This window comes from Microplitis mediator, chromosome 9 (assembly GCF_029852145.1).
Source record: "Microplitis mediator isolate UGA2020A chromosome 9, iyMicMedi2.1, whole genome shotgun sequence".
In the NCBI taxonomy this organism is placed as follows: domain Eukaryota; kingdom Metazoa; phylum Arthropoda; class Insecta; order Hymenoptera; family Braconidae; genus Microplitis; species Microplitis mediator.
This window is the reverse complement of record NC_079977.1, coordinates 5,911,035-5,930,547: the sequence shown is the minus strand read 5'-3', so window position 1 is coordinate 5,930,547 and position 19,513 is coordinate 5,911,035. Positions and strand designations below refer to the sequence as shown.

General features: G+C 28.8%; 3 protein-coding genes across 3 annotated transcripts; 2 read left to right on the top strand and 1 right to left on the bottom strand.

The window, feature by feature from the left end:
* Window positions 1–5,725: 5,725 nt before the first annotated feature.
* Window positions 5,726–7,282, top strand: LOC130674533 (zonadhesin-like). Its single transcript, XM_057479884.1, has 4 exons — window positions 5,726–5,865; window positions 5,950–6,059; window positions 6,130–6,315; window positions 6,389–7,282. Exons 1-4 carry the CDS (start codon window positions 5,820–5,822, stop codon window positions 6,488–6,490), a joined length of 444 nt encoding a protein of 147 aa, XP_057335867.1. The 5' UTR covers window positions 5,726–5,819; the 3' UTR covers window positions 6,491–7,282.
* Window positions 7,283–8,771: 1,489 nt separating this feature from the next.
* LOC130674417 (chymotrypsin inhibitor) lies at window positions 8,772–11,300 on the top strand. The gene is made up of 3 exons (XM_057479740.1): window positions 8,772–8,943; window positions 9,046–9,143; window positions 11,109–11,300. Exons 1-3 carry the CDS (start codon window positions 8,889–8,891, stop codon window positions 11,205–11,207), a joined length of 252 nt encoding a protein of 83 aa, XP_057335723.1. The 5' UTR covers window positions 8,772–8,888; the 3' UTR covers window positions 11,208–11,300.
* A 3,205-nt stretch (window positions 11,301–14,505) lies between these two features.
* On the bottom strand, window positions 14,506–18,734 carry LOC130674910 (TBC1 domain family member 5 homolog A-like). The gene is made up of 2 exons (XM_057480361.1): window positions 18,275–18,734; window positions 14,506–15,254 (listed from the first exon to the last, which is right to left on the bottom strand). The coding sequence occupies exons 1-2, from the start codon at window positions 18,514–18,516 to the stop codon at window positions 14,546–14,548; spliced, it is 951 nt and encodes a 316-aa protein (XP_057336344.1). The 5' UTR covers window positions 18,517–18,734; the 3' UTR covers window positions 14,506–14,545.
* Between the last annotated feature and the right edge of the window lie 779 nt (window positions 18,735–19,513).

Sequence of the window (19,513 nt, the reverse complement as noted above, 5' to 3'; positions counted from 1 at the left end):
AATCTTCTCCAACCAAGACGAATTCTCTTGGCTCAAGAAAATCTTGACTTGGTTCCCGAAAACGTTTGTCTTCAAAAATATTTTCTTGACTCAAGATATCCCGGGTCAAAAATAAAACTTGGTTTAGACTTGATCGTCTTAAATCGTGACTAAGTAAGACCAGTTAAGTCGAAACCAAGGCGAGTTGCGTGAGTTCGCCTTGGTTTCGACTTAACTGGTCTTACTTAGTCACGATTTAAGACGACCAAGTCTAAACCAAGTTTTATTTTTGACCAGGGATCTGTTTTTTCTGTGTACAGATAAAAGTTAGATTACATTAAGTATTCCCTAAAATTCTTTTTAACGACTCACGATAATCGGCACATGCAGTTTGCAGAAATTTTTGAGCCAGGTACTCACCACGAAATTTACAGAAAAGATTCAGTGCAAAAATTTTTTAGCTATTGAACTTATTTAACTTTCCGCTATGTTAATCGCCGATTTTCGAAAAATTCGGGAAGTTATTGTTTTCACACCAGTTTTCAAAAATCGAGTTTTCATCAGATTACGACGTTCGAACCATTCCCATATCATTATGGGAACCATTCCTATAATATTATGGGAATGGTTCCCATATTATCATGAAAAAATTAATTTAAAGAAAAGTGTGGTAATCACTTCTACAATACACAGAAATATTATTAAACATAAAAACAAAAATTCAAACATTGAAAAAAAAATCGTATTTGGCAAAAAACATTAAAATTTTTAACAAGAATTTTTTGTCAGCACAAAACATTCAAGAAAATTCAAATTTTGGGAAATTTCTACACTATTGTGCAAAAAAAAAATTTAATGATATTATAGGGATGGTTCCCATAACATTATGGGAATAGTTCCCATAATATTATAGGAATAGTTCCTATACCAATATGGGAACCATTCCCATAATAGTATGGGAATGATTCCCATACCATTATGGGAATGGTTCCCATAATGATATGGGAACCATCCCTATAGTAGTATAGGTACTGTTCCCATAATGGTATGGGAACCATTCCCATAATGGTATGGGAATCATTCCCATACTATTATGGGAATGGTTCCCATAATATGTGGGAACCATCCCTATAGTAGTATAGGTACTGTTCCCATAATGGTACACACAAAAAAAGGAATTCTTGGGTCAAGAAGAAAATCGTTTCCAAAAATAAATTCTTAAATTAAAATATCCTCTTTTCTTGTTTGAAAAAATTTTCTCTTGGTAAAAATTTTTTTTTTTTTTAATTAGAGTATATAAAGCTCTTCAATAAAGAAATTCAATTTTGATTTAAAAATATAAATTTTTGCTTTAAATGTTTTTAGTTTCTCCGAACAAGAAAACAACTTGGTTGGCTCAAGAAAATTTAGCTCTTGGTTTTAGAAGATACCAACTCATTCTAAAAACATTGTTCTCTCGAATGTAGTCGATATCGATTCATTTCGATACATCGAGTTTTTAAACGGATGCACATTTAACTTACTCCAAGTAAAAATTAATTTATTTAAAGATTTGATAACATTTAGTTCAAAATAAATGTAGACTTTATCTGAAAACAATTAATTTTAGATTAAAAATATAAAAAACTCATTTTAAAACTAAATTATACATTAACGTAAAATAAAAAATACTTTTATTTAAAATACAATAATTAAGTTCAATTTTAAATTAATGGTTTTTATTAAAAATTATATTTTCAGAGTATATACAATTAATCATCAAAATATATTTTGATTCTTTATTACAATGAAATTTTTTTTTTTTGTTACAAAAATAAATGAAAGGTTAGGTTATTTATCCTGGCTTCATTGACAGCATCAACTGCATGATATATACCACACTAGAAAGGAAACAATTTTATGTAAATTTAGGATCAGAAATGATAACAAACGTGACTATCTGATATGATTAAAAACAGCATAAATAATAATTAACTTACTTTTTTGTGATTGAAACGACACCATTTAACTTAACGTGAATCAGGAAAAAACACCAGATATAATGACTAATAACTACAATAACTCACATTTTTACCGAACACTTCAATTCAAAACAATTTATGTATATGAATTAGTTAATTGTATAATTAATAAACTAATACTATTAGAATATTGGTGTGTAATATATAATTGCACATATACGGCGCCAGCGCTGAACAGACTCGTTTCATTTTTTTGGGATCTTCGGGCGTCTACGTGTATACACAAAGTAGTGTCCGAAGTAGAGAAGCTGCATAGACCCGAGTGCTCCTGTTATCCGAATGCTGCTATGGAAAAAAACCAAGAGCTTGATTTTCTTGACTTAAATTTTTTTATTTTTGTTTCAAGCAATAGCCACTAGTTGGTTTAAGAAATCTGACTCCTTACGTAGAGAAGTTAAATTTCATAGAATAAAATATTCAATATACATGAATGAAGAAATTCAAAATATTAATTCAAAAAACAATTTACTTTCTTTAAATATTTTTTCTTTTTGAACTAAAATCATATATTTTTAATTTAAAACTTTAACCCATTTGGGTCGAAAAAATAACTTTTTGAATCAAAATAATCAAAATTAAGAGAAAATTTTCTTCAACCAAGATTTATTCCATTTTCCTAAATATTCTCTTGACTCAAGATAATTCTCTTTGAACCAAGATAACCTTTCGGTCAGTGTATGGGAACCATTCCCATAATGCATAGGAAAACTTCCCATAATTTTCTTTCCGTGTATATTATAAATTTCGTAGAATAGCGAGTAACACTCTGATCTAAATTTTTGGTATGTATTTAGTGCAACGACATCAGAAGGTAGCTGATTCCAGGTTCTTATAGCCGTTAAAAAAAATGACTTTTCGTAAGTCAAAGTTCTGCATGTCAGTTGAAAAAACACATCGTTATGACTTACAGCTCGATCTTGAACAGACAGTAGAATTTGAAAATTCTCTCGAAGAATATTGTCATGATGTAGGGGAAGCATTTTATATATAATACAGGCAATTAAAAATTATCGTCTCCTCTGGATCGTCAACCAGCCAAGACGTGTGTATATCTAAGCTTTCTATAACTTTTTAACGCACTGAGAGAACAATTTATTTGAGCCAAATAAATAGATTTATTTGACTGAACAAAATCATTTATTTCATTCAAATATATGTTTGTTTATAGTTAACAAATCTTGGTTGAAAAAAAAGTCCAAATAAAGATTTGTTAACTATAAACAAATCATTATTTCATTCAAATGAGCCTTTTCTTTGTCTCAAATAAACACTAATTGAGTCCATTCAAATATGGGATTTATTTGCCTGAAAGAAATCTCATTTGGCTCAAATAAATTGTGCTATCAGTATACCGCGGATTACCCGATTTAGATCGTCGTTACGGCATTCAAAAAATCTTGACAGCCATCAACTTTTTTGAGAATTTTATTTATTGTAAATATACTTACTGGGCTCATCAGTAAAGTTAATTAATCTATGACGTTGCAGTGCGCATCTAAAATAATGCGATATGATATAGATTTCTTTAGATTGAATTAAAGTAAAAAAAGAAAACTTTAGATGCAAAGTACTGAAGTCTCTTTCGAAATCAAAATTTTGATTTTTTACAATCTGATAATTTAGATTTTTTTTCTTAGATCTATACATGAATCTAAATAATAATAAAAAAAAAATAGATCTATGTAAATCTAAACTTTTTTTTCTATAGGCAAATATACTTTCGAATAGACGATATTTAATACTAAATAACAATTTATATTTTTGTAATTAAATTTATTTATTTGGTTACAGAATTGCCTGGTCAGTAAATGCGGTTACAATTTAAATGTAGGTTTTGTCAGAAATGATCGCATTGGTTCATCTGTCCGGTTCATTAAATGTGCGACATGTAATTATATATAATTGATTAATTAATTTTTAATTACATGTTTGTGAAAAAATTTAATCGGCTTTTTACTCATAATCAATATTATTACTTTTAAGTAATTAACAATACACAATCCACTAAAATTATTCATTTTATTTACTTTTATTTTTAAACTGCTAACGAAAGAGAACAAATTTTATTTCGAAAAATGACTAATTAGCATTATCGTAAATAATTGGTATGTAAAGGGGTTCCCCTGTGTGACGGCCTGTTTTATAAGCGTTTTATGGGAATTTTTTTTTTGACGACCAATGAAAAGATAGAACTTTGAGTTTTTTATCATTTATTTATTAATATTTCAAGAGTATGTGAAACAAATTTCAAATAAAAATCTTCATCACAACATAATTTGTACCGCTCTGAAGACACCCACATCGAAAAAAAGTACGCTTAGTTCCTCCACGATTTTGGCTCATCGGCTTATCGGAAAAAAAGGAGTTTTAATCTGTAAGCCTAAATGCATCGAGTAAACTAGAATCATTTGCAAATATTGAAAATTGGGTTTTTGGCAGACTTCTGATAAAAAAGTTTCAAATTTCATATTTTTTTTTTTTTATTCTTCCGTTACGAAAAAAATAGAAATAATCGGAATTTTCGGATGATTCTAGTTCACTCCGCACGTCTCATGTGCTGTGTACCCTATTAATTTCAAGTCAATCGGTGAAACCGTTCTTAAGTTATGATGGAAAAAAGTTTGAAGAAAAACAATTTTGAGAAAAACGCACTTAAAGTTTCAGGTTTGGTTAAAACTATGAAAATCTAAACTTACCATCGATCTGCGATGCCTGGTTCACAGAGTACTTCTTCTTCTCACTCTTGAAAGTCTTTCAAAGTGGATTGCTCTACTCTTGCTTCAATTTTGGCTTTTTTTACTCACAATAAGCCCGGCTTCTTACCACTGAACTCATCAGCGCTTCAAATATCTGCTTCTTCTAACTGCTGTATCTTTATAATCACTTCGAAATTTCAAAAATTACTTTACCAGCATATTCTACACATGTTAAGGTATCAATTTATACAAACAAAATTGATTTTTTGAACCTATCATACGGGAAAACTCCTTTTAATGATGCTTTATTATTACCATCTATAATTTAAATTTACCCCTAACCCCTTAAGCAAAAATATCATTTACAAATGATTTAATTTGATAATTTGCTCTAATTTTCATCTGCAATATTATAAATCCGAAAAAATCTAATTGCTTGATAATAAATAATTTTTCTGAAGCATAAATATTTAGTTGTTGCAGCTTAATTTTATGCTATTAAAGCTACATGAAAATATCATATTGCTGCCACATGATTTTCTCATGCTACCGCAACATGATTATCATGTTACCGCAATATGATTATCATGTAGCCGAAACATGACAAATCATGTGGATGCAACATGACAAATCATGTGGATGCAACATGATTTCATCATGTTTATTTACCAAGACTGCAACATGTTGCATTTACTATTTATTTTTTTCCGTGTAATAATAATAAAAACCAAACATAGTTCAAAAAATTTATCCTTGGCTTCTAAAAGTAAAAAATGAATTAAAAAAAATTTTTTTTTATTACTTAATTATTTACAAACACAAATAAAAAAACTGCAAACTTTTATGTCTTATATAATTTTTTTTACAATCATTAATCAAACTTCATAAATCAATGGATGCTAAGAGAAATCATTGACGTAGTCGAATATGTAAAAAAAAATAAATAAATAATTTAAACAATGCTTCATAATTCACGCAATTCATCTGGTCTTTTGTGTAATTGTTATCATAATTAAATTTATTGCACTATAAATAATAAAAAGTACGTATATAAACTCGATAAAATTCAGTATCCCGTAGTCATTTAATTTTTTATTATAAATACAATCATAAGAAAAAGAAAATGAGACTGTTTTTATTGTCAATTTTTTTTATCTCAATTTTATTACGTACGTTAAATTAAATTAATAATGTTAATTATAAAGTATTTTTTTAATTTCAATAAATTAATTTACTTATTTATTGTTTAATAGGAATTAAAGCGAATCAATGTGGAAAAAATGAAGGATTAAATATTTGCGGCAAAACTTGTGAACCAACTTGTCATACATTTTCTGACGAAATAAAAAATTGTACAATTAAGGTAATATTATTTATTTATTGCAGTTAAATAAGTTTTAAGCAAATAACATTGAATTAATTTTTAACAATAGGATTGTAAAGGAAAATCGTTAGGATGTCGATGTAACAACGGCTTTGTAAGAGACGAAAGAACAGGAAAATGTGAACGACCAAATCAATGTTCACGTTGTGATTACGGTGAAGTTTATTTACCTTGTGGTCAATTGTGTGAAGCTTCATGTCACTCATCAGTAAAACCAAAAATTTGTCAACGAATGGTTTGTATTTTATAAATACAATTCATTATTTTATTAAAATTTAAAATATTTATTAATGTACATATATTTACAGTTTTGTGCTCATTCGGATTGTCGGTGTCATTTTGAGGGCGGATTTGTTAGAGATCACAGCACTGGGCGATGTGTACTTCAGAAAAATTGCAAAAAAAATTAATAATATATTTTATTTTATTTTGGCTCAATCGGTTCTTTTTCTTCATCGGAAGCTTTTCACCATTTAATGATATTAACTATTAAACGGTAACCCTAAAAAGATATTTTTCATGAAAAAGACATGGTTTATTTTTTATAGTTGGATTAGCGAAACTTTGCGCTTCGGGTTTTTACCCCCACCATCAAGGCGCAATGTCTTAGGTATTAAATTTAGATGGTAGGGGTAAAAACGAAAATATCCGAAACGCAAAGTCTCGCTAATCCAGTGCAGCCAGATCGTGCGATATTTTTACTCCCTCCTGCCATTACACTCCATGCTATTTCACCACGGGAAGGGGTAAAAATATCGCACGATCTGGCTGCACTGCGCTAATCCAACTATCATGATATTATGAACTTAATTTATAGTCATCCCGACGAAAGCTTGGAATTTTTTTCTCACCACGGGTTCTTCTTCCACCCTTTAAATGTTGGTTTTGGTGGCACATTCAAATGGCGCATGCGCTCATTCTAATATCATGGTGGCAGGAGAAAAAACTGGTGGGAAAAAAATCCCAAGCTTTCATCAGAACAACTATATTTTTAAACTCCACATTAATTAATATTTTAACATAACCATATTGAAAAGAGTTTCATTGATTTTAAATTTGATTAGAGGTCTGTCAGACCGGAGTTACCGTTTGAAGGTTAAATATCATATACAATTTAAATAGCACCTAATATATAGTATAATATAATATAATAAACATATTTGTGTAACAAACAAAAAGGACTGTTTAATAAACTTGCATTTAAAAAAAAAATTTCAAAAAATATTGTTTCTAATGACTTCCAAATTCCTTACTTGACCAATTGCAAAATGTTAGCAGCTTAGAAACTGGGAAAACTCTGATGAATGCCGCTAACTCATTTGAATCGCGAGTCAAAATCTAAGGCATACTTTGAACCTAAATGACCATTGAAAACCTATAGCAGACTTTTTAAGACATAATCATTGTAAAAGCTTGAAATGGAGCTACTTAGACTTACAAAGGCTCGAATTAAACCTACTTAGACTTATGGAGGCATGAATTAGACCTACAAAGACATAAATTGTGAATCGAATGTAACTAGACTTAACAGAAGGACTTGCAAGGAATACTACGATAAGGTAAAATTGTTAAATTCTCGGATTATTGGAGAATAAATGCAAGTGACCGAGTCATCTTTCCAGTGGACTAATGACACCCAAGGGTAGATTGGGTCCCACAGGCAGCCTGGGACTAACAAAGGACTGATTTAAAAAATTCTAAGGCTAGTAAAAAATTGATGCTAGTGATCCAGCGATTTTATCAGTAGATTAATGACACCTAGGAGTAGACTAGGACCTAGATGCAGCATGGGACCAACAGAGAGTCGATTCTAAAAATTCTGAGTTCGTTCGTTTCACGATATACAGTCGAACTCCATTAGCTCGGATTCCATTATCTCGAAACTGCCCTTCAATCTTGACCCCCACTACGAGCTACGCTGTCTCCTACCTGATACTATACATTTGTATGTCTCTGTCTATATTTATCTATAAATCATTCATGGCGATGTAAGAGCGCATGAGTCATGGTTTCCCCTTAAGGAAGAAGGGGCACCCGTTAACTCGGAAATCCCAAGAAATTCCCGCTCCTCCGTAAACTAACCGTCCAAATTAATGGAGTTCGACTGTATGTCTTTATAGGTCTAATTCATGCCTTTATAAGTCTTAGTTGATTGATTTCAAGCTTTTACAATTAATATATCCTAAAAACTGTAATGTAGATTTTCAATGCTCATTTAGATTCAAAAGAATGCCTTAGAATTCGACTCAGAAAAATTAGAATAAAAACTGCTTATAAACTAACCGATTTTAGTTGTTAAATTTAAACATACGAAATAACTTTTTAAGCTCCAAGAGCCCGAAAATACTTGATTCGAAAAGAGTAATCGTTCGATATCAGCAAAAAGTTTTGGGATTGGCCCAAAAGATCAATTGCCTTTAAACTTTTTTTAAGTCCAGTCGTGGATTCTTATAATTTTCAAACTTTTTAAATATTTAATTTTATGATCATAACAAACTAAATTTTTTTAAAATCGAATTGACGATTTTCTGTTTTCGATGTAAAAATAAATTTACAATTTTTCTGTTTTCGCAAAATAAAAGAACTTTCCTGGTATTTAAAAAACAAACAAGTTGTTTTTATCAGTTAGTATTTATTTTAGCTGTTGCAATGAATAAATTATCAACAGATAACACGCATTATATACGTAGATGCATAAATATACACTGAAAATAAAATAATATTTACCAAACACAGTAAATAATCCATTCGAATAAATTAATAAGAATAAATAGAGTGAAAAATTTTAATTGAAGATTAAAACTAAGTATGATTCGTTATCCATTACACATCTGTTTGATTATATGTTGTACATATTTATTATGTAAATACTTTATTTTGTTTTTAAAAATTTATTAATTAATTAATTAAAGAATTCGGTTACTAATTTTATAGGGCAATTGACGAATAAAATAAATATTTCTAGGTGTCCAAGCGGAAAGTTGCGGGCAAAATGAATCTTTTGATCAATGCGGAAGAATTTGCGAACCTAGTTGCAATTATCGACGACCAATTTGTGATGTGGTATGTATAAGTACTTTAGTTAATTAACAATTAATCTACAAAATAATTAACAGTATCATTGCTTTGTATTTTTACTTGCTGATAAATTAACGTCAATGACATGACATTAATTGCAAAAATTTAATTAGTAGAATAGTTATATTATATAATGATTTAATTTGTAATTAATTATTATAGCTTGCACTGTAAAAAATTTGCGGAGTGAACGCGAAGTGGATGACTTTTTAATTATTTAATTCCCTCGGAGTGAATTTTACTCCGAAGGGAGTTTCGGAAAATATTAATGATAAAAAAAATTACTAATACATAGTGAGCTTAGGTCTTTGATATTTTGACATTTATATTGAGTACGGAAATAATTACGAGCTCCCTTTACATGTATTCACGCGAAATGATTTTTAAAAATTATAAGCAGCTGATAATAAAACTTTGACAAGTATAATTCCACTGAGTCACAAACTGTCGTATGACTTACATCAACCATACCACCCCGAGTCGAAATTTAAATCGTAGATTGAACGTAGTAGACGTTGAAAACGTAAATTCAACCTTTGAAGACGTAGTTGACGTACGAAAACGTATTAAAGACGTAGATGACGTACAAAAACGTAAATAAGAGCCTTGTAGGAAAAAACTCTACTGCAGTAGTCATGACAGCTGCTTTCTCGGGCTTCTTTGGGTCTTACAGACTACCCAGCAGCTTGGGAGATAAAAATAAAAATTATGAGTTAGAGTAAATTTTTTTATTTTTATAATAGCATTAAAATGTAAATAAAAATGTTCAGCAAATGAAATAATCTCGGGAATGATAAAGAAAACTGTCTAAAATTAAGAGAAGGCTTTTTAAATATAAAAAAAAAAAAGATGGTTTTTGATTTCTTCGGTATAAAAGCTGAAATTTTTATTTTCTTCTGACTGCTTTTAGGTAGTCTGTAAGACCTAAAGGAGCCCGGGAAAGCAGCTGTCAATAGAGTTTTTTCCTACAAGACCCAAAAATATTTTGTTAAAGATGCTGAGAATTTTTATTCTTGTTTCAGAGCTGCTAGGTAGTCTGTAAGACCCAAAAAAGCCCGAGAAAGCAGCTGTCAGTAGAGTTTTTTCCTACAAGGCTCTTATTTACGTTTTTGTACGTCATCTACGTCTTTAATACGTTTTCGTACGTCAACTACGTCTTTAATACCTTTTTACGGCCATTTACGTCTTCAAAGGTTGAATTCACGTTTTCAACGTCTACTACGTTCAATCTACGATTCAAATTTCGACTCGGGACGAAATAACATTTCATATTGCACCGAAATATCAAATATTCCCATAAAAACTATGTCACTATAGCGATTTAATAATTTAATATTTTCACTATGTATATATATGAAATTATAATTTAGTGAGTTACTAAAACATTTTATAAATTTAAAACATAATATTTTAAGTTTAATTATTAATATCTGAATGAATTATTTATTTAAATAATTATGACCGGAGTGAATGCGGATTTAAATAAAATCCCTATTCACCCCTGATTTTTTACAGTGTGGTCTTAATTTATAATAATAGTATTTTTAGTTTTCAATAATTGAGAATTTATGAAAGTCTTGCTATGAAATGTCAAGTATTTAATAACTAATTATATAAAAGTATTGAAGTGAAATAAAATAAAATCCATTGTGAGTTTAATTTTTATGACATTTTTCACTTGGAAATTTAAAGTAATGAAAAATAAAGTATATACATAAGTTAGTTTATATTTTATATCTAAATAATTTGAACCAATTAATAACTTCAAAGAATTTACTTTCAATTTCATAAAAAATTTTGTATATATAATACAGTATTTCAATGTATGTTTCGATGTCGCAATTTTTGTTTCTGGCAGGAAACTAAGACAATTAATTTTTCAATTATTTTTCTACAATTTTTTAAAACTTAATGGATTAATTAATATTCATCATTTAAATATTGCAATAGGTATGCGAAGGTGAAGGTGGCTGTAGATGCAATCGCAGAACTTATAGAAACTCAGATACCGATTCATGTGTGCCAGCAAGTGACTGCCCGAAAAGTTAAAAAAAAAAATGACATTGAATACTAAGTAAATATGTCAATATGATTGTTGATTAAATGATAAATTTAATTCAATAAAAATAAATAAAACTATAATTTTTTTCTTTTTATTTATGAAAATAAATGTACTAATTTATTGTCAATAAAAATTGATAAAAATAAAAATAATGCAAATTAGAGTATTAAAAAACAATAAATTAAAATTTAAAATAAATCATAGAATGTCATTGATGAACCAGTTACGTATTCATATAAAATATGTTTCAATAAAAAATTAATAAAACTGTGAAAGAAAAAATTAAATTACTAATTTTTGGAAGACTGTTATGTAAGTAAGTAAAGATCAAATAATAATTATCTCATACTAAATATTGACTATTGATAATTATAATGATGAATGATATGTGACGTAAAATATATGATCCTAATTTGTGATTTGTGTGCAAATACTAAATTATGTCCTACAGCTACAGGCAAATAATTTATTTATCATTTAACTAATTGACCAATCAATTAACGAAGTTAATCCGTGTGTGAATAACGTCATTTACCAATAATACATGAGCCTGTCATTGTAATTACTAATTAGTAAGAGATGAAGTAACAAAACTATGAGCATTTTTTTTGGGTATAAAAAGGGATTAAAAAAAGTAACATTTTCAAATTAGAATTTTGAAGTTCATTATTCTAATGATCATTAGGTCAGACACCCATTTTTTAAAAAGTGGATTATTAATTTAATTTAATATCAGAAAATTTCTATTGATGTTTTACAAAAAATTAATTAAGGTACCCGCGGGTAATAAGGCCTAAGTGACAGAAATTATATTTGAAATAACCGCCTCCGCTAAAGGCTACTCTAGTAGAAGGGTCTTGCATAGAGATGTTACAACAAATTTATAGAGTCCCAATAGCACGTTCCCTGTCTTCTATATTTCATCATCCATCATATGATGAGGTAACGCAGAAGAAGTCATAAAAAACGATCTACACGGAAAGAAAATTATGGGAAGTTTTGCTATGCATTATGGGAATGGTTCCCATAATGGTATAGGAATAGTACCTATACTATTATAGGGATCGTTCCTATAATTTATGGGAATAGTTCCCATAATAGTATGAGAATAGTTTCCATACCATTATAGGAACCATTCCCATAATGGTATGGGAATAAATCCTATACCAATATGGGAACCATTCCCATAATGGTATGGGAATCGTTCCCATAATATTATGGGAACTATTCCCATAATGGTGTGGAAACTATTCCTATAATATTATGGGAACTATTTCCATTATGTTATGGGAACCACTCCAATAATATCATAAAAATTTTTTTTTTGCCAAACAGTGTAGAAATTTCCCGATTAATATGAAGAGATCCAAATAAAGCTTCTTCGACGCTAAATTTGTTAAAAAAAAATTTTTTATTAATTTTTTAATACTTTGCTAAAAATGGATTTTTTTTTCGATGTTTGAATTTGTGCTTCTATACTTAATCAAATTTCTGTGTATTGTAAAAGTGATTGCATTATAGTTCCTATAATGTTATGGGAATGGTTCCTATAATTTATGGGAATGATTCCTATAATTTATAGGAATAGTTCCTATATATTATAGGAATGATTCCCATAATATTATCGAAAGTATTCCTATAAATTATAGGAACCATTCCTATAATTAGAGGAACCATTCCCATAACGTTATGGGTATCATTCCCATAATTATAGGAACTGCTCCCATAATTTATAATTATAATTCCTATGATGATATAGGAAAACATTCCACAAAATTATGGGAACAGTTTCCATAATTTTCTTTCCGTGTAGACTTCTGACTCTTAAAAAAGATACTGATAGTTTTAAGTGCTGTTGAGCAAAGCAATCTAGTCTTCTGTCTTTAATAAAGTTTTGTTGCTAAATTTAAGTGATGATTCATATCTAATACCAATTTTATTAAGTATAATTAAACTATTCCAGTTTGTTTAACCTGTAGGCCTTATTACCATACCGTAGTAAAATAAGGCCTATTCGTATGGTTTTTGTAAAAGTTTAATTTTTTGTTTGTTTGTGGTAAAAATTACCATTACTTCATTATATTTTATGGCTCATGGTATTGAAATAAAGATTTATGATACATTTCGACAATTAAATGCAATAATTTCGATTCTATTCAAAATCTCCCTTAGCTAGGCCTTATTACCCGCCGGTACCTTATTTAAAGATTATTTTTTTATAGGAATGCAAGAAGACTGAAAGACAATCGTACTGGTCAATTTATTCATAAATTACCAATGTTTTTTGGTACAAATGTAATAATAATTATTCATTTCTTTTTTTTTTATTTATCAATATTCTTATGTATTTTAATTTTGAATCATCTGCCCGATTTCCAAACCCAGTAAGAGCCAATTTTTAAATTACTTCCACACTGCGATATTTTCTGCATATCACCGATTCTTTGCATATTTAATTACGATCTTAGTCGCACCCCCCCCCCCTTCCATTTAAAAAATTAAATGATTGAAATATAATGTTTAATACCCTTGTCAAACCGATATTAGAATATTACACGGTAATCTGGTCGCCAAGTACGACACAAGCTATCAATAAACTAGAAAAAATACAATACAAACTGTGCAAACATCTAGCAAATCGTGCGTTTATGTCTACAGCTCAAAAAGCCTACAGTAACTTCCAGATCAACAAGTTTACCCAGAGAAGACAAATATCGGACTTAATCTTTGCATTCAAAATCATTAATGGGCACATTGATTCTCCGGAGATTTTGGAGCAATTTGGAATCATTTGTCCTTGGTCAAACTTAAGATCAAACCGATTAATAGAGACAACTAAAACTACCAAAAGTTATATATATAATAGCCCGAGAAATAGGATCGGTAATTTAGTCAACAATAACTGCTCAAACTTCGAATTATTTGACACTTCGACCACATCGTTTGTGTCATCGGTTAAACGGATACTTCTAACCAATCACAACTAGTCTGATGAACAGTGTAATCTTTTCTTTTTGTAACAATTACTCAGAAATATTATTTCCATACTGCTACTAAGTTAAACTTATATAGCAAATGAAATGAAATTAATTTTAATTAATTTTTAATAAAATGTTTATGTTTTTTACCTAAAGCTTAAATTTATTTATATGTAAACTTAATGTATAAAGCCGATTGACGTTTGAATAAATAAATAAATAACTATATTTATATTTCGTCAAGAAAGTGTGTAAATAAAAATAATGAATAAACAACTTGTTTTATTAAGCAAACAATTTATTAGATAAAAATTCAAAATTAAAATATTACTTACAATACTAATTTATTAGGGCTTAAGAGGTATAATAGGCCAGTACTCCGGCTCTTCTTTAGCTTTATACTTATCAATAGACACCTGCATTGTTGTTTCTATAGCAATGACCCGTGAACAAGCCACTCCGTACAGGAGTTTAGCTTCTTCTAAACGTATCTTGTCATCATTTTCATGTGAAACTATTTCAACCTCGTCATTCTTGGCTTCTTCAGCCGCTAGCTCTCGCTTGCGTTTTAGTTCCATTTTGTGCCGAATACTTTGCTCAAGAAACTTCATCATACCTTCATCAACTTGGAACTCTAGTTCTTCTTCCTCTCTAAATTCTTCTTCTTCCTCTTTTTCTTCTTCTTCTGCATACTGACCAGTAGAACTATTAAATTGATTTGAATCTTGGTATTGATATTGAAAGTACTGATAATTATTTGATGAATATTGACATTGACCATTTGACTCTAATTCAAATCTTTTAAAATCTTCATACTGATTCTGATCACTAGAATTATCTATATTTTGTTTTGATGAATATAATTCTTGATTTTTAAAATTACGATTTCGATAATTTTTTTGTTTATCATAATTTGAATCACTTTGTTGTTTATTTACATAAATATTAGCATTATTATTATTATAATAACCAACTAGTTCACGTATTTTGTCACGTAACAAATTATTTTCATGCTCTAATGCAATACATTTGGACTTCCACCAGTTAACTTGATGCCTGCAATCATTATAAATAATTACTGTAATAATTAATAAATAAATAACCTCCTCGATCCAGACGTCCCGTATAGGGGACAATTTTGCCAGGGTCGGCAACTAGCAACTGTTTGTTGAACCATAATGTATCTGCACGGAAAAATTGGAGCCCGACTGGTTACTGTTCTGCACCCGACTTAATACGGTGCTAGAAAAAATGCTCGATTGTGGTGCAGCCCCACACGGAAAGAAAATTATGGAAACTGTTCCCATAATTTTGTGAAATTTTTTCCTATATCATCATAGGAATTACAACCATAAATTATGGTAGCAGTTCCTATAATTATAGGAATGTTTCCCATAATTATAGGAATAGTTCCTATAATTATGGGAATGATACCCATAACGTTATGGGAATGGTTCCTCTAATTATAGGAATGGTTCCTATAATTTATAGGAATGGTTCCTATAATTTATAGGAATGGTTCCTATAATTTATAGGAATACTTTCTATAATATTATGGGAATCATTCCTATAATATATAGGAACTATTCCTATAAATTATAGGAACCATTCCCATAACATTATAGGAACTATTCCTATACCATTATGGGAACTATTTCCATAATATTATAGGAATAGTTCCCATAATGGTATAGGAATAGTTCCTATACCATTATGGGAATCATTCCCATAATATTATGGGAATAGTTCCCTTACCATTATAGGAACCATTCCTATAATATTATGGGAATGGTTCCCATACTATCATGAAAAAATTAATTTAAAGAAAAGTGTGGCAATCACTTTTACAATACACAGAAATTTGATTAAGTATAGAAACACAAATTCAAACATTGAAAAAAAAATCCATATTTACCAAAAATATTTAAATTTTTTACAAAAAAATTTTTTTTAACAAATTTAGCGTCGAAGAAGCTTCATTTGGATCTCTCCATATTATTCGGGAAATTTCTACACTGTTTTGCAAAAAAAAAATTTTTATGATATTATTGGAGTGGTTCCCATAACACAATGGGAATAGTTTCCATAATATTATAGGAATAGTTCCCACACCATTATGGGAATGGTTCCTATAATGGTATGGGAACTATTCTCATACTATTATGGGAACTATTCCCATAAATTATAGGAACGATCCCTATAGTATAGGTACTATTCCCATACCATTATGGGAACCATTCCCATAATGCATAGCAAAACTTCCCATAATTTTCTTTCCGTGCACACTGATTACTGTCAGTCAGGTTCCGCACAGTAATCAGTGTGGTGCTGCACCACAATCGAGCATTTTTCCAGCACCGTACTGAGTCGGGTGCAGAACAGGAACCAGTCGAGTGCCGATCTTTCCGTGTGAAGATCGAAACGTTTTTCGCGCAACGAAAATTAAAACAATTTATGTAATTTGACTGATGAAAAGTGATGTAAGGAGTGATATAATTGCCGTGATTGGGGGTGACTACAATTTTCAGTTGACATACTAGTACTTATGCGAAACATTTTATAAATCTAGATCCAGTAGTTTTTTTACTTTTCATTTCGTTCTTCTATTTTCATTCCGCGAAAAACGTTGCGATCTTCAGGTACATGAACCATAAAAATAATTATTGCTACAGCTTTAAAATAGATGGCATTAAAAACTACAAATTAGAAAAAATATAAAATGTTTTTTTGCTTTTTAAAAGGTCTATAAGTATACTTATAAAAATTATTCAAATAGCAAACAAAATGATGCTTCGGGACTGAGGAGGATAAATAGACAGGGTGGCCACAAAAAAATTATTTCAAAATTTCTTGATATTTCCCGGGTTTTCAGTAAAGTTTTTCACATTTTTCCCTACTTTAGAAATCTTATTCATATCAAGATAGTCAAAGTTTTTATTATATTTTCTTCGTCAATAATTAAATCTGATGATTAAATCATGCGAGAAATAAAAATAAAGTCAATAAAATAAATTAATATGACCTACTTTTCATTACTCGATGCTAAAAATATGTAAGTTTAAATTTTTAATGAGAAATTTTATGATTAAAATCAATTCAAAATACACTAGTCGCAAAAATTAAAGAATATTAAAAAAATTTCGAATTTCGAAGTGATTTTCAACAGATGGTAACTCGAAGGAAAATGGTCGTACAGCAAAAACAAAAAAGACAAATTGTATCTTCAAGGGTTTAGTTTCTGATCTGGTCTTGAAATTTTTTTTTGCTGTTCCGGAGTAATAAAAATAAATCATACTTATCAAAAAAATTTATTGAAGTCCGCAGGCAGTTTCTAAGACAAGTAAAAATTCGGAAAATTTTTTTTTCGATGGTTTTCTTAGGAATACTCCGGAAATGTGCATAATAAGAAAATTTAAAGACCAGATTAGACAACTAGACACTTAAAACTACAATTTGTCTTTTTTGCTTTTTTTTGTACGACCATTTTCCTTCGAGTTACAGTCTGTAGAAAATCATTTTAAAATTTGATGAGTGTGAATGTAACTGACAATTAGGAATTTTTTTAATTTTTTAATAAATAAATGAAAAAATGCGTATTTAAGAAATTGAAAAATCAGCGCGCGCATTTTTTTAAATTTCATTATTTAAATTAATTTATTTAATTATTTAAAATTTATGAATTGTCTGTCTGCTACATTCACACTCATAAAATAAATTTGAAATTAAATTCCTGGATACTTTTCGAAATTTCTTGACATTTCCATGATATTTCCCGGTTGCATCAAATTATAACAGTGAATGTAGCAGATGAGACATTTTATAAATTTTAAATGAATCAATTAATTAATTTAAATAATGAAATTTAAAAAATTTCGCGCGTTGATTTTTTAATTTTCTAAATAAGCATTTTTTTAATTTCTATTCTACGGACATTTTATTTATTTATTCAAAAATTTAAAAAATTCCTACTTGTCAGTTACATTCACACTCATATTAAATTCCCTGATAATTCCCAATTTATGGCCACCCTGAATAAATAAATAAATAAATAAATAAATAATTAATAATTAGCTTACTTGTGTTGCCAATCTTGAGCAAATTTATAAGTGTCCCAAAATGAGTCAGGTACTTTGAAATCCATTATATTTTTATTGTTTATAAACAATGGATCATCACTAATTATATGATTATTAAATTGATTGTTATAATTATTTTTAAATTTAAATTTACTGTAATACTTGTTTCTGTTTTTACGACGATTTTTAATTAACCTCTTTCTACGTCTATGAGTCTTTGCACATTTTTTAGTTATTTCCATTATTTATTAAGCACTTATGGTATGAGCAGCATTTTTATGCTTTTTTTACTTCACTATTTATTTATGAAAAATTATTTTATTAGTGTTAGTTAATTAAATTATTGAAAAAAAAAAAATGTAATTCTTGTAAACAAGAGTTTGAAAACGGAGAAAGAACAAAGTTTCGAGGTTATGAATTTGGTATATTTATTTTGACGTTTCGTTTCACGAGCAAAGAGAAGGTGAAATATGATCCTGAAGTTGACAGACAAGGGACAATTTTCGGATTTTTTCCAACGAATCAATTCCAAAAAAATAAAAAATAAAAATATGCATCTGTAGAAAATTTAAAAATGCTATAGGTGCAATTTTTTCAAATATTTTTTTTTTTTTATAATTTATCGTTTAAAAAGAAATCAAAAAATTAATCGACCTCAGCCAACTATGAAATATAAATGATACTGAAGTTAGCAGACGTCTGACAATTTTTGAATTTTTTTAAAAACGATTGACTGTAAAAAAAAACCTTTTTGAAAAATTGCACCTATAGTTTATTAAATTTTCTACATGTGTATATTTTTTTTTTTTTTTTTTTGTAATTTATTTATTGAAAAAAAAATCCGAAAATTTGTAACTGTCTACTAATAACTTCAGGATCGTGAAATATAAAGGAGCAGATATTAAGAAAATAAATTTTTTTTAAATAAATAAATAAAATTCTTAGAGAAAAAACTTTTGAAAATTGCACACCAAAAACTTTGAAAATTTTTTAAAAGTAACATACTACAATTTATAGTGCCTATCTCAAATAGTTTTTTTGAGTTACAGCTATCGAAAGAGCAGCCGCTTATCGTTTCTCAAAAATACATTTTTCAAAATTGCTGCAGTTATAACTCGAAGACAAATCATCCGATATATTTGATTCGAATTGCAGCTTCTTTGATATATGTTTCTACGAACCACGAACCTCCAATTTTCCGATCGAATCAAAAATGTAATTTTGTCAGGCCAAAAATCA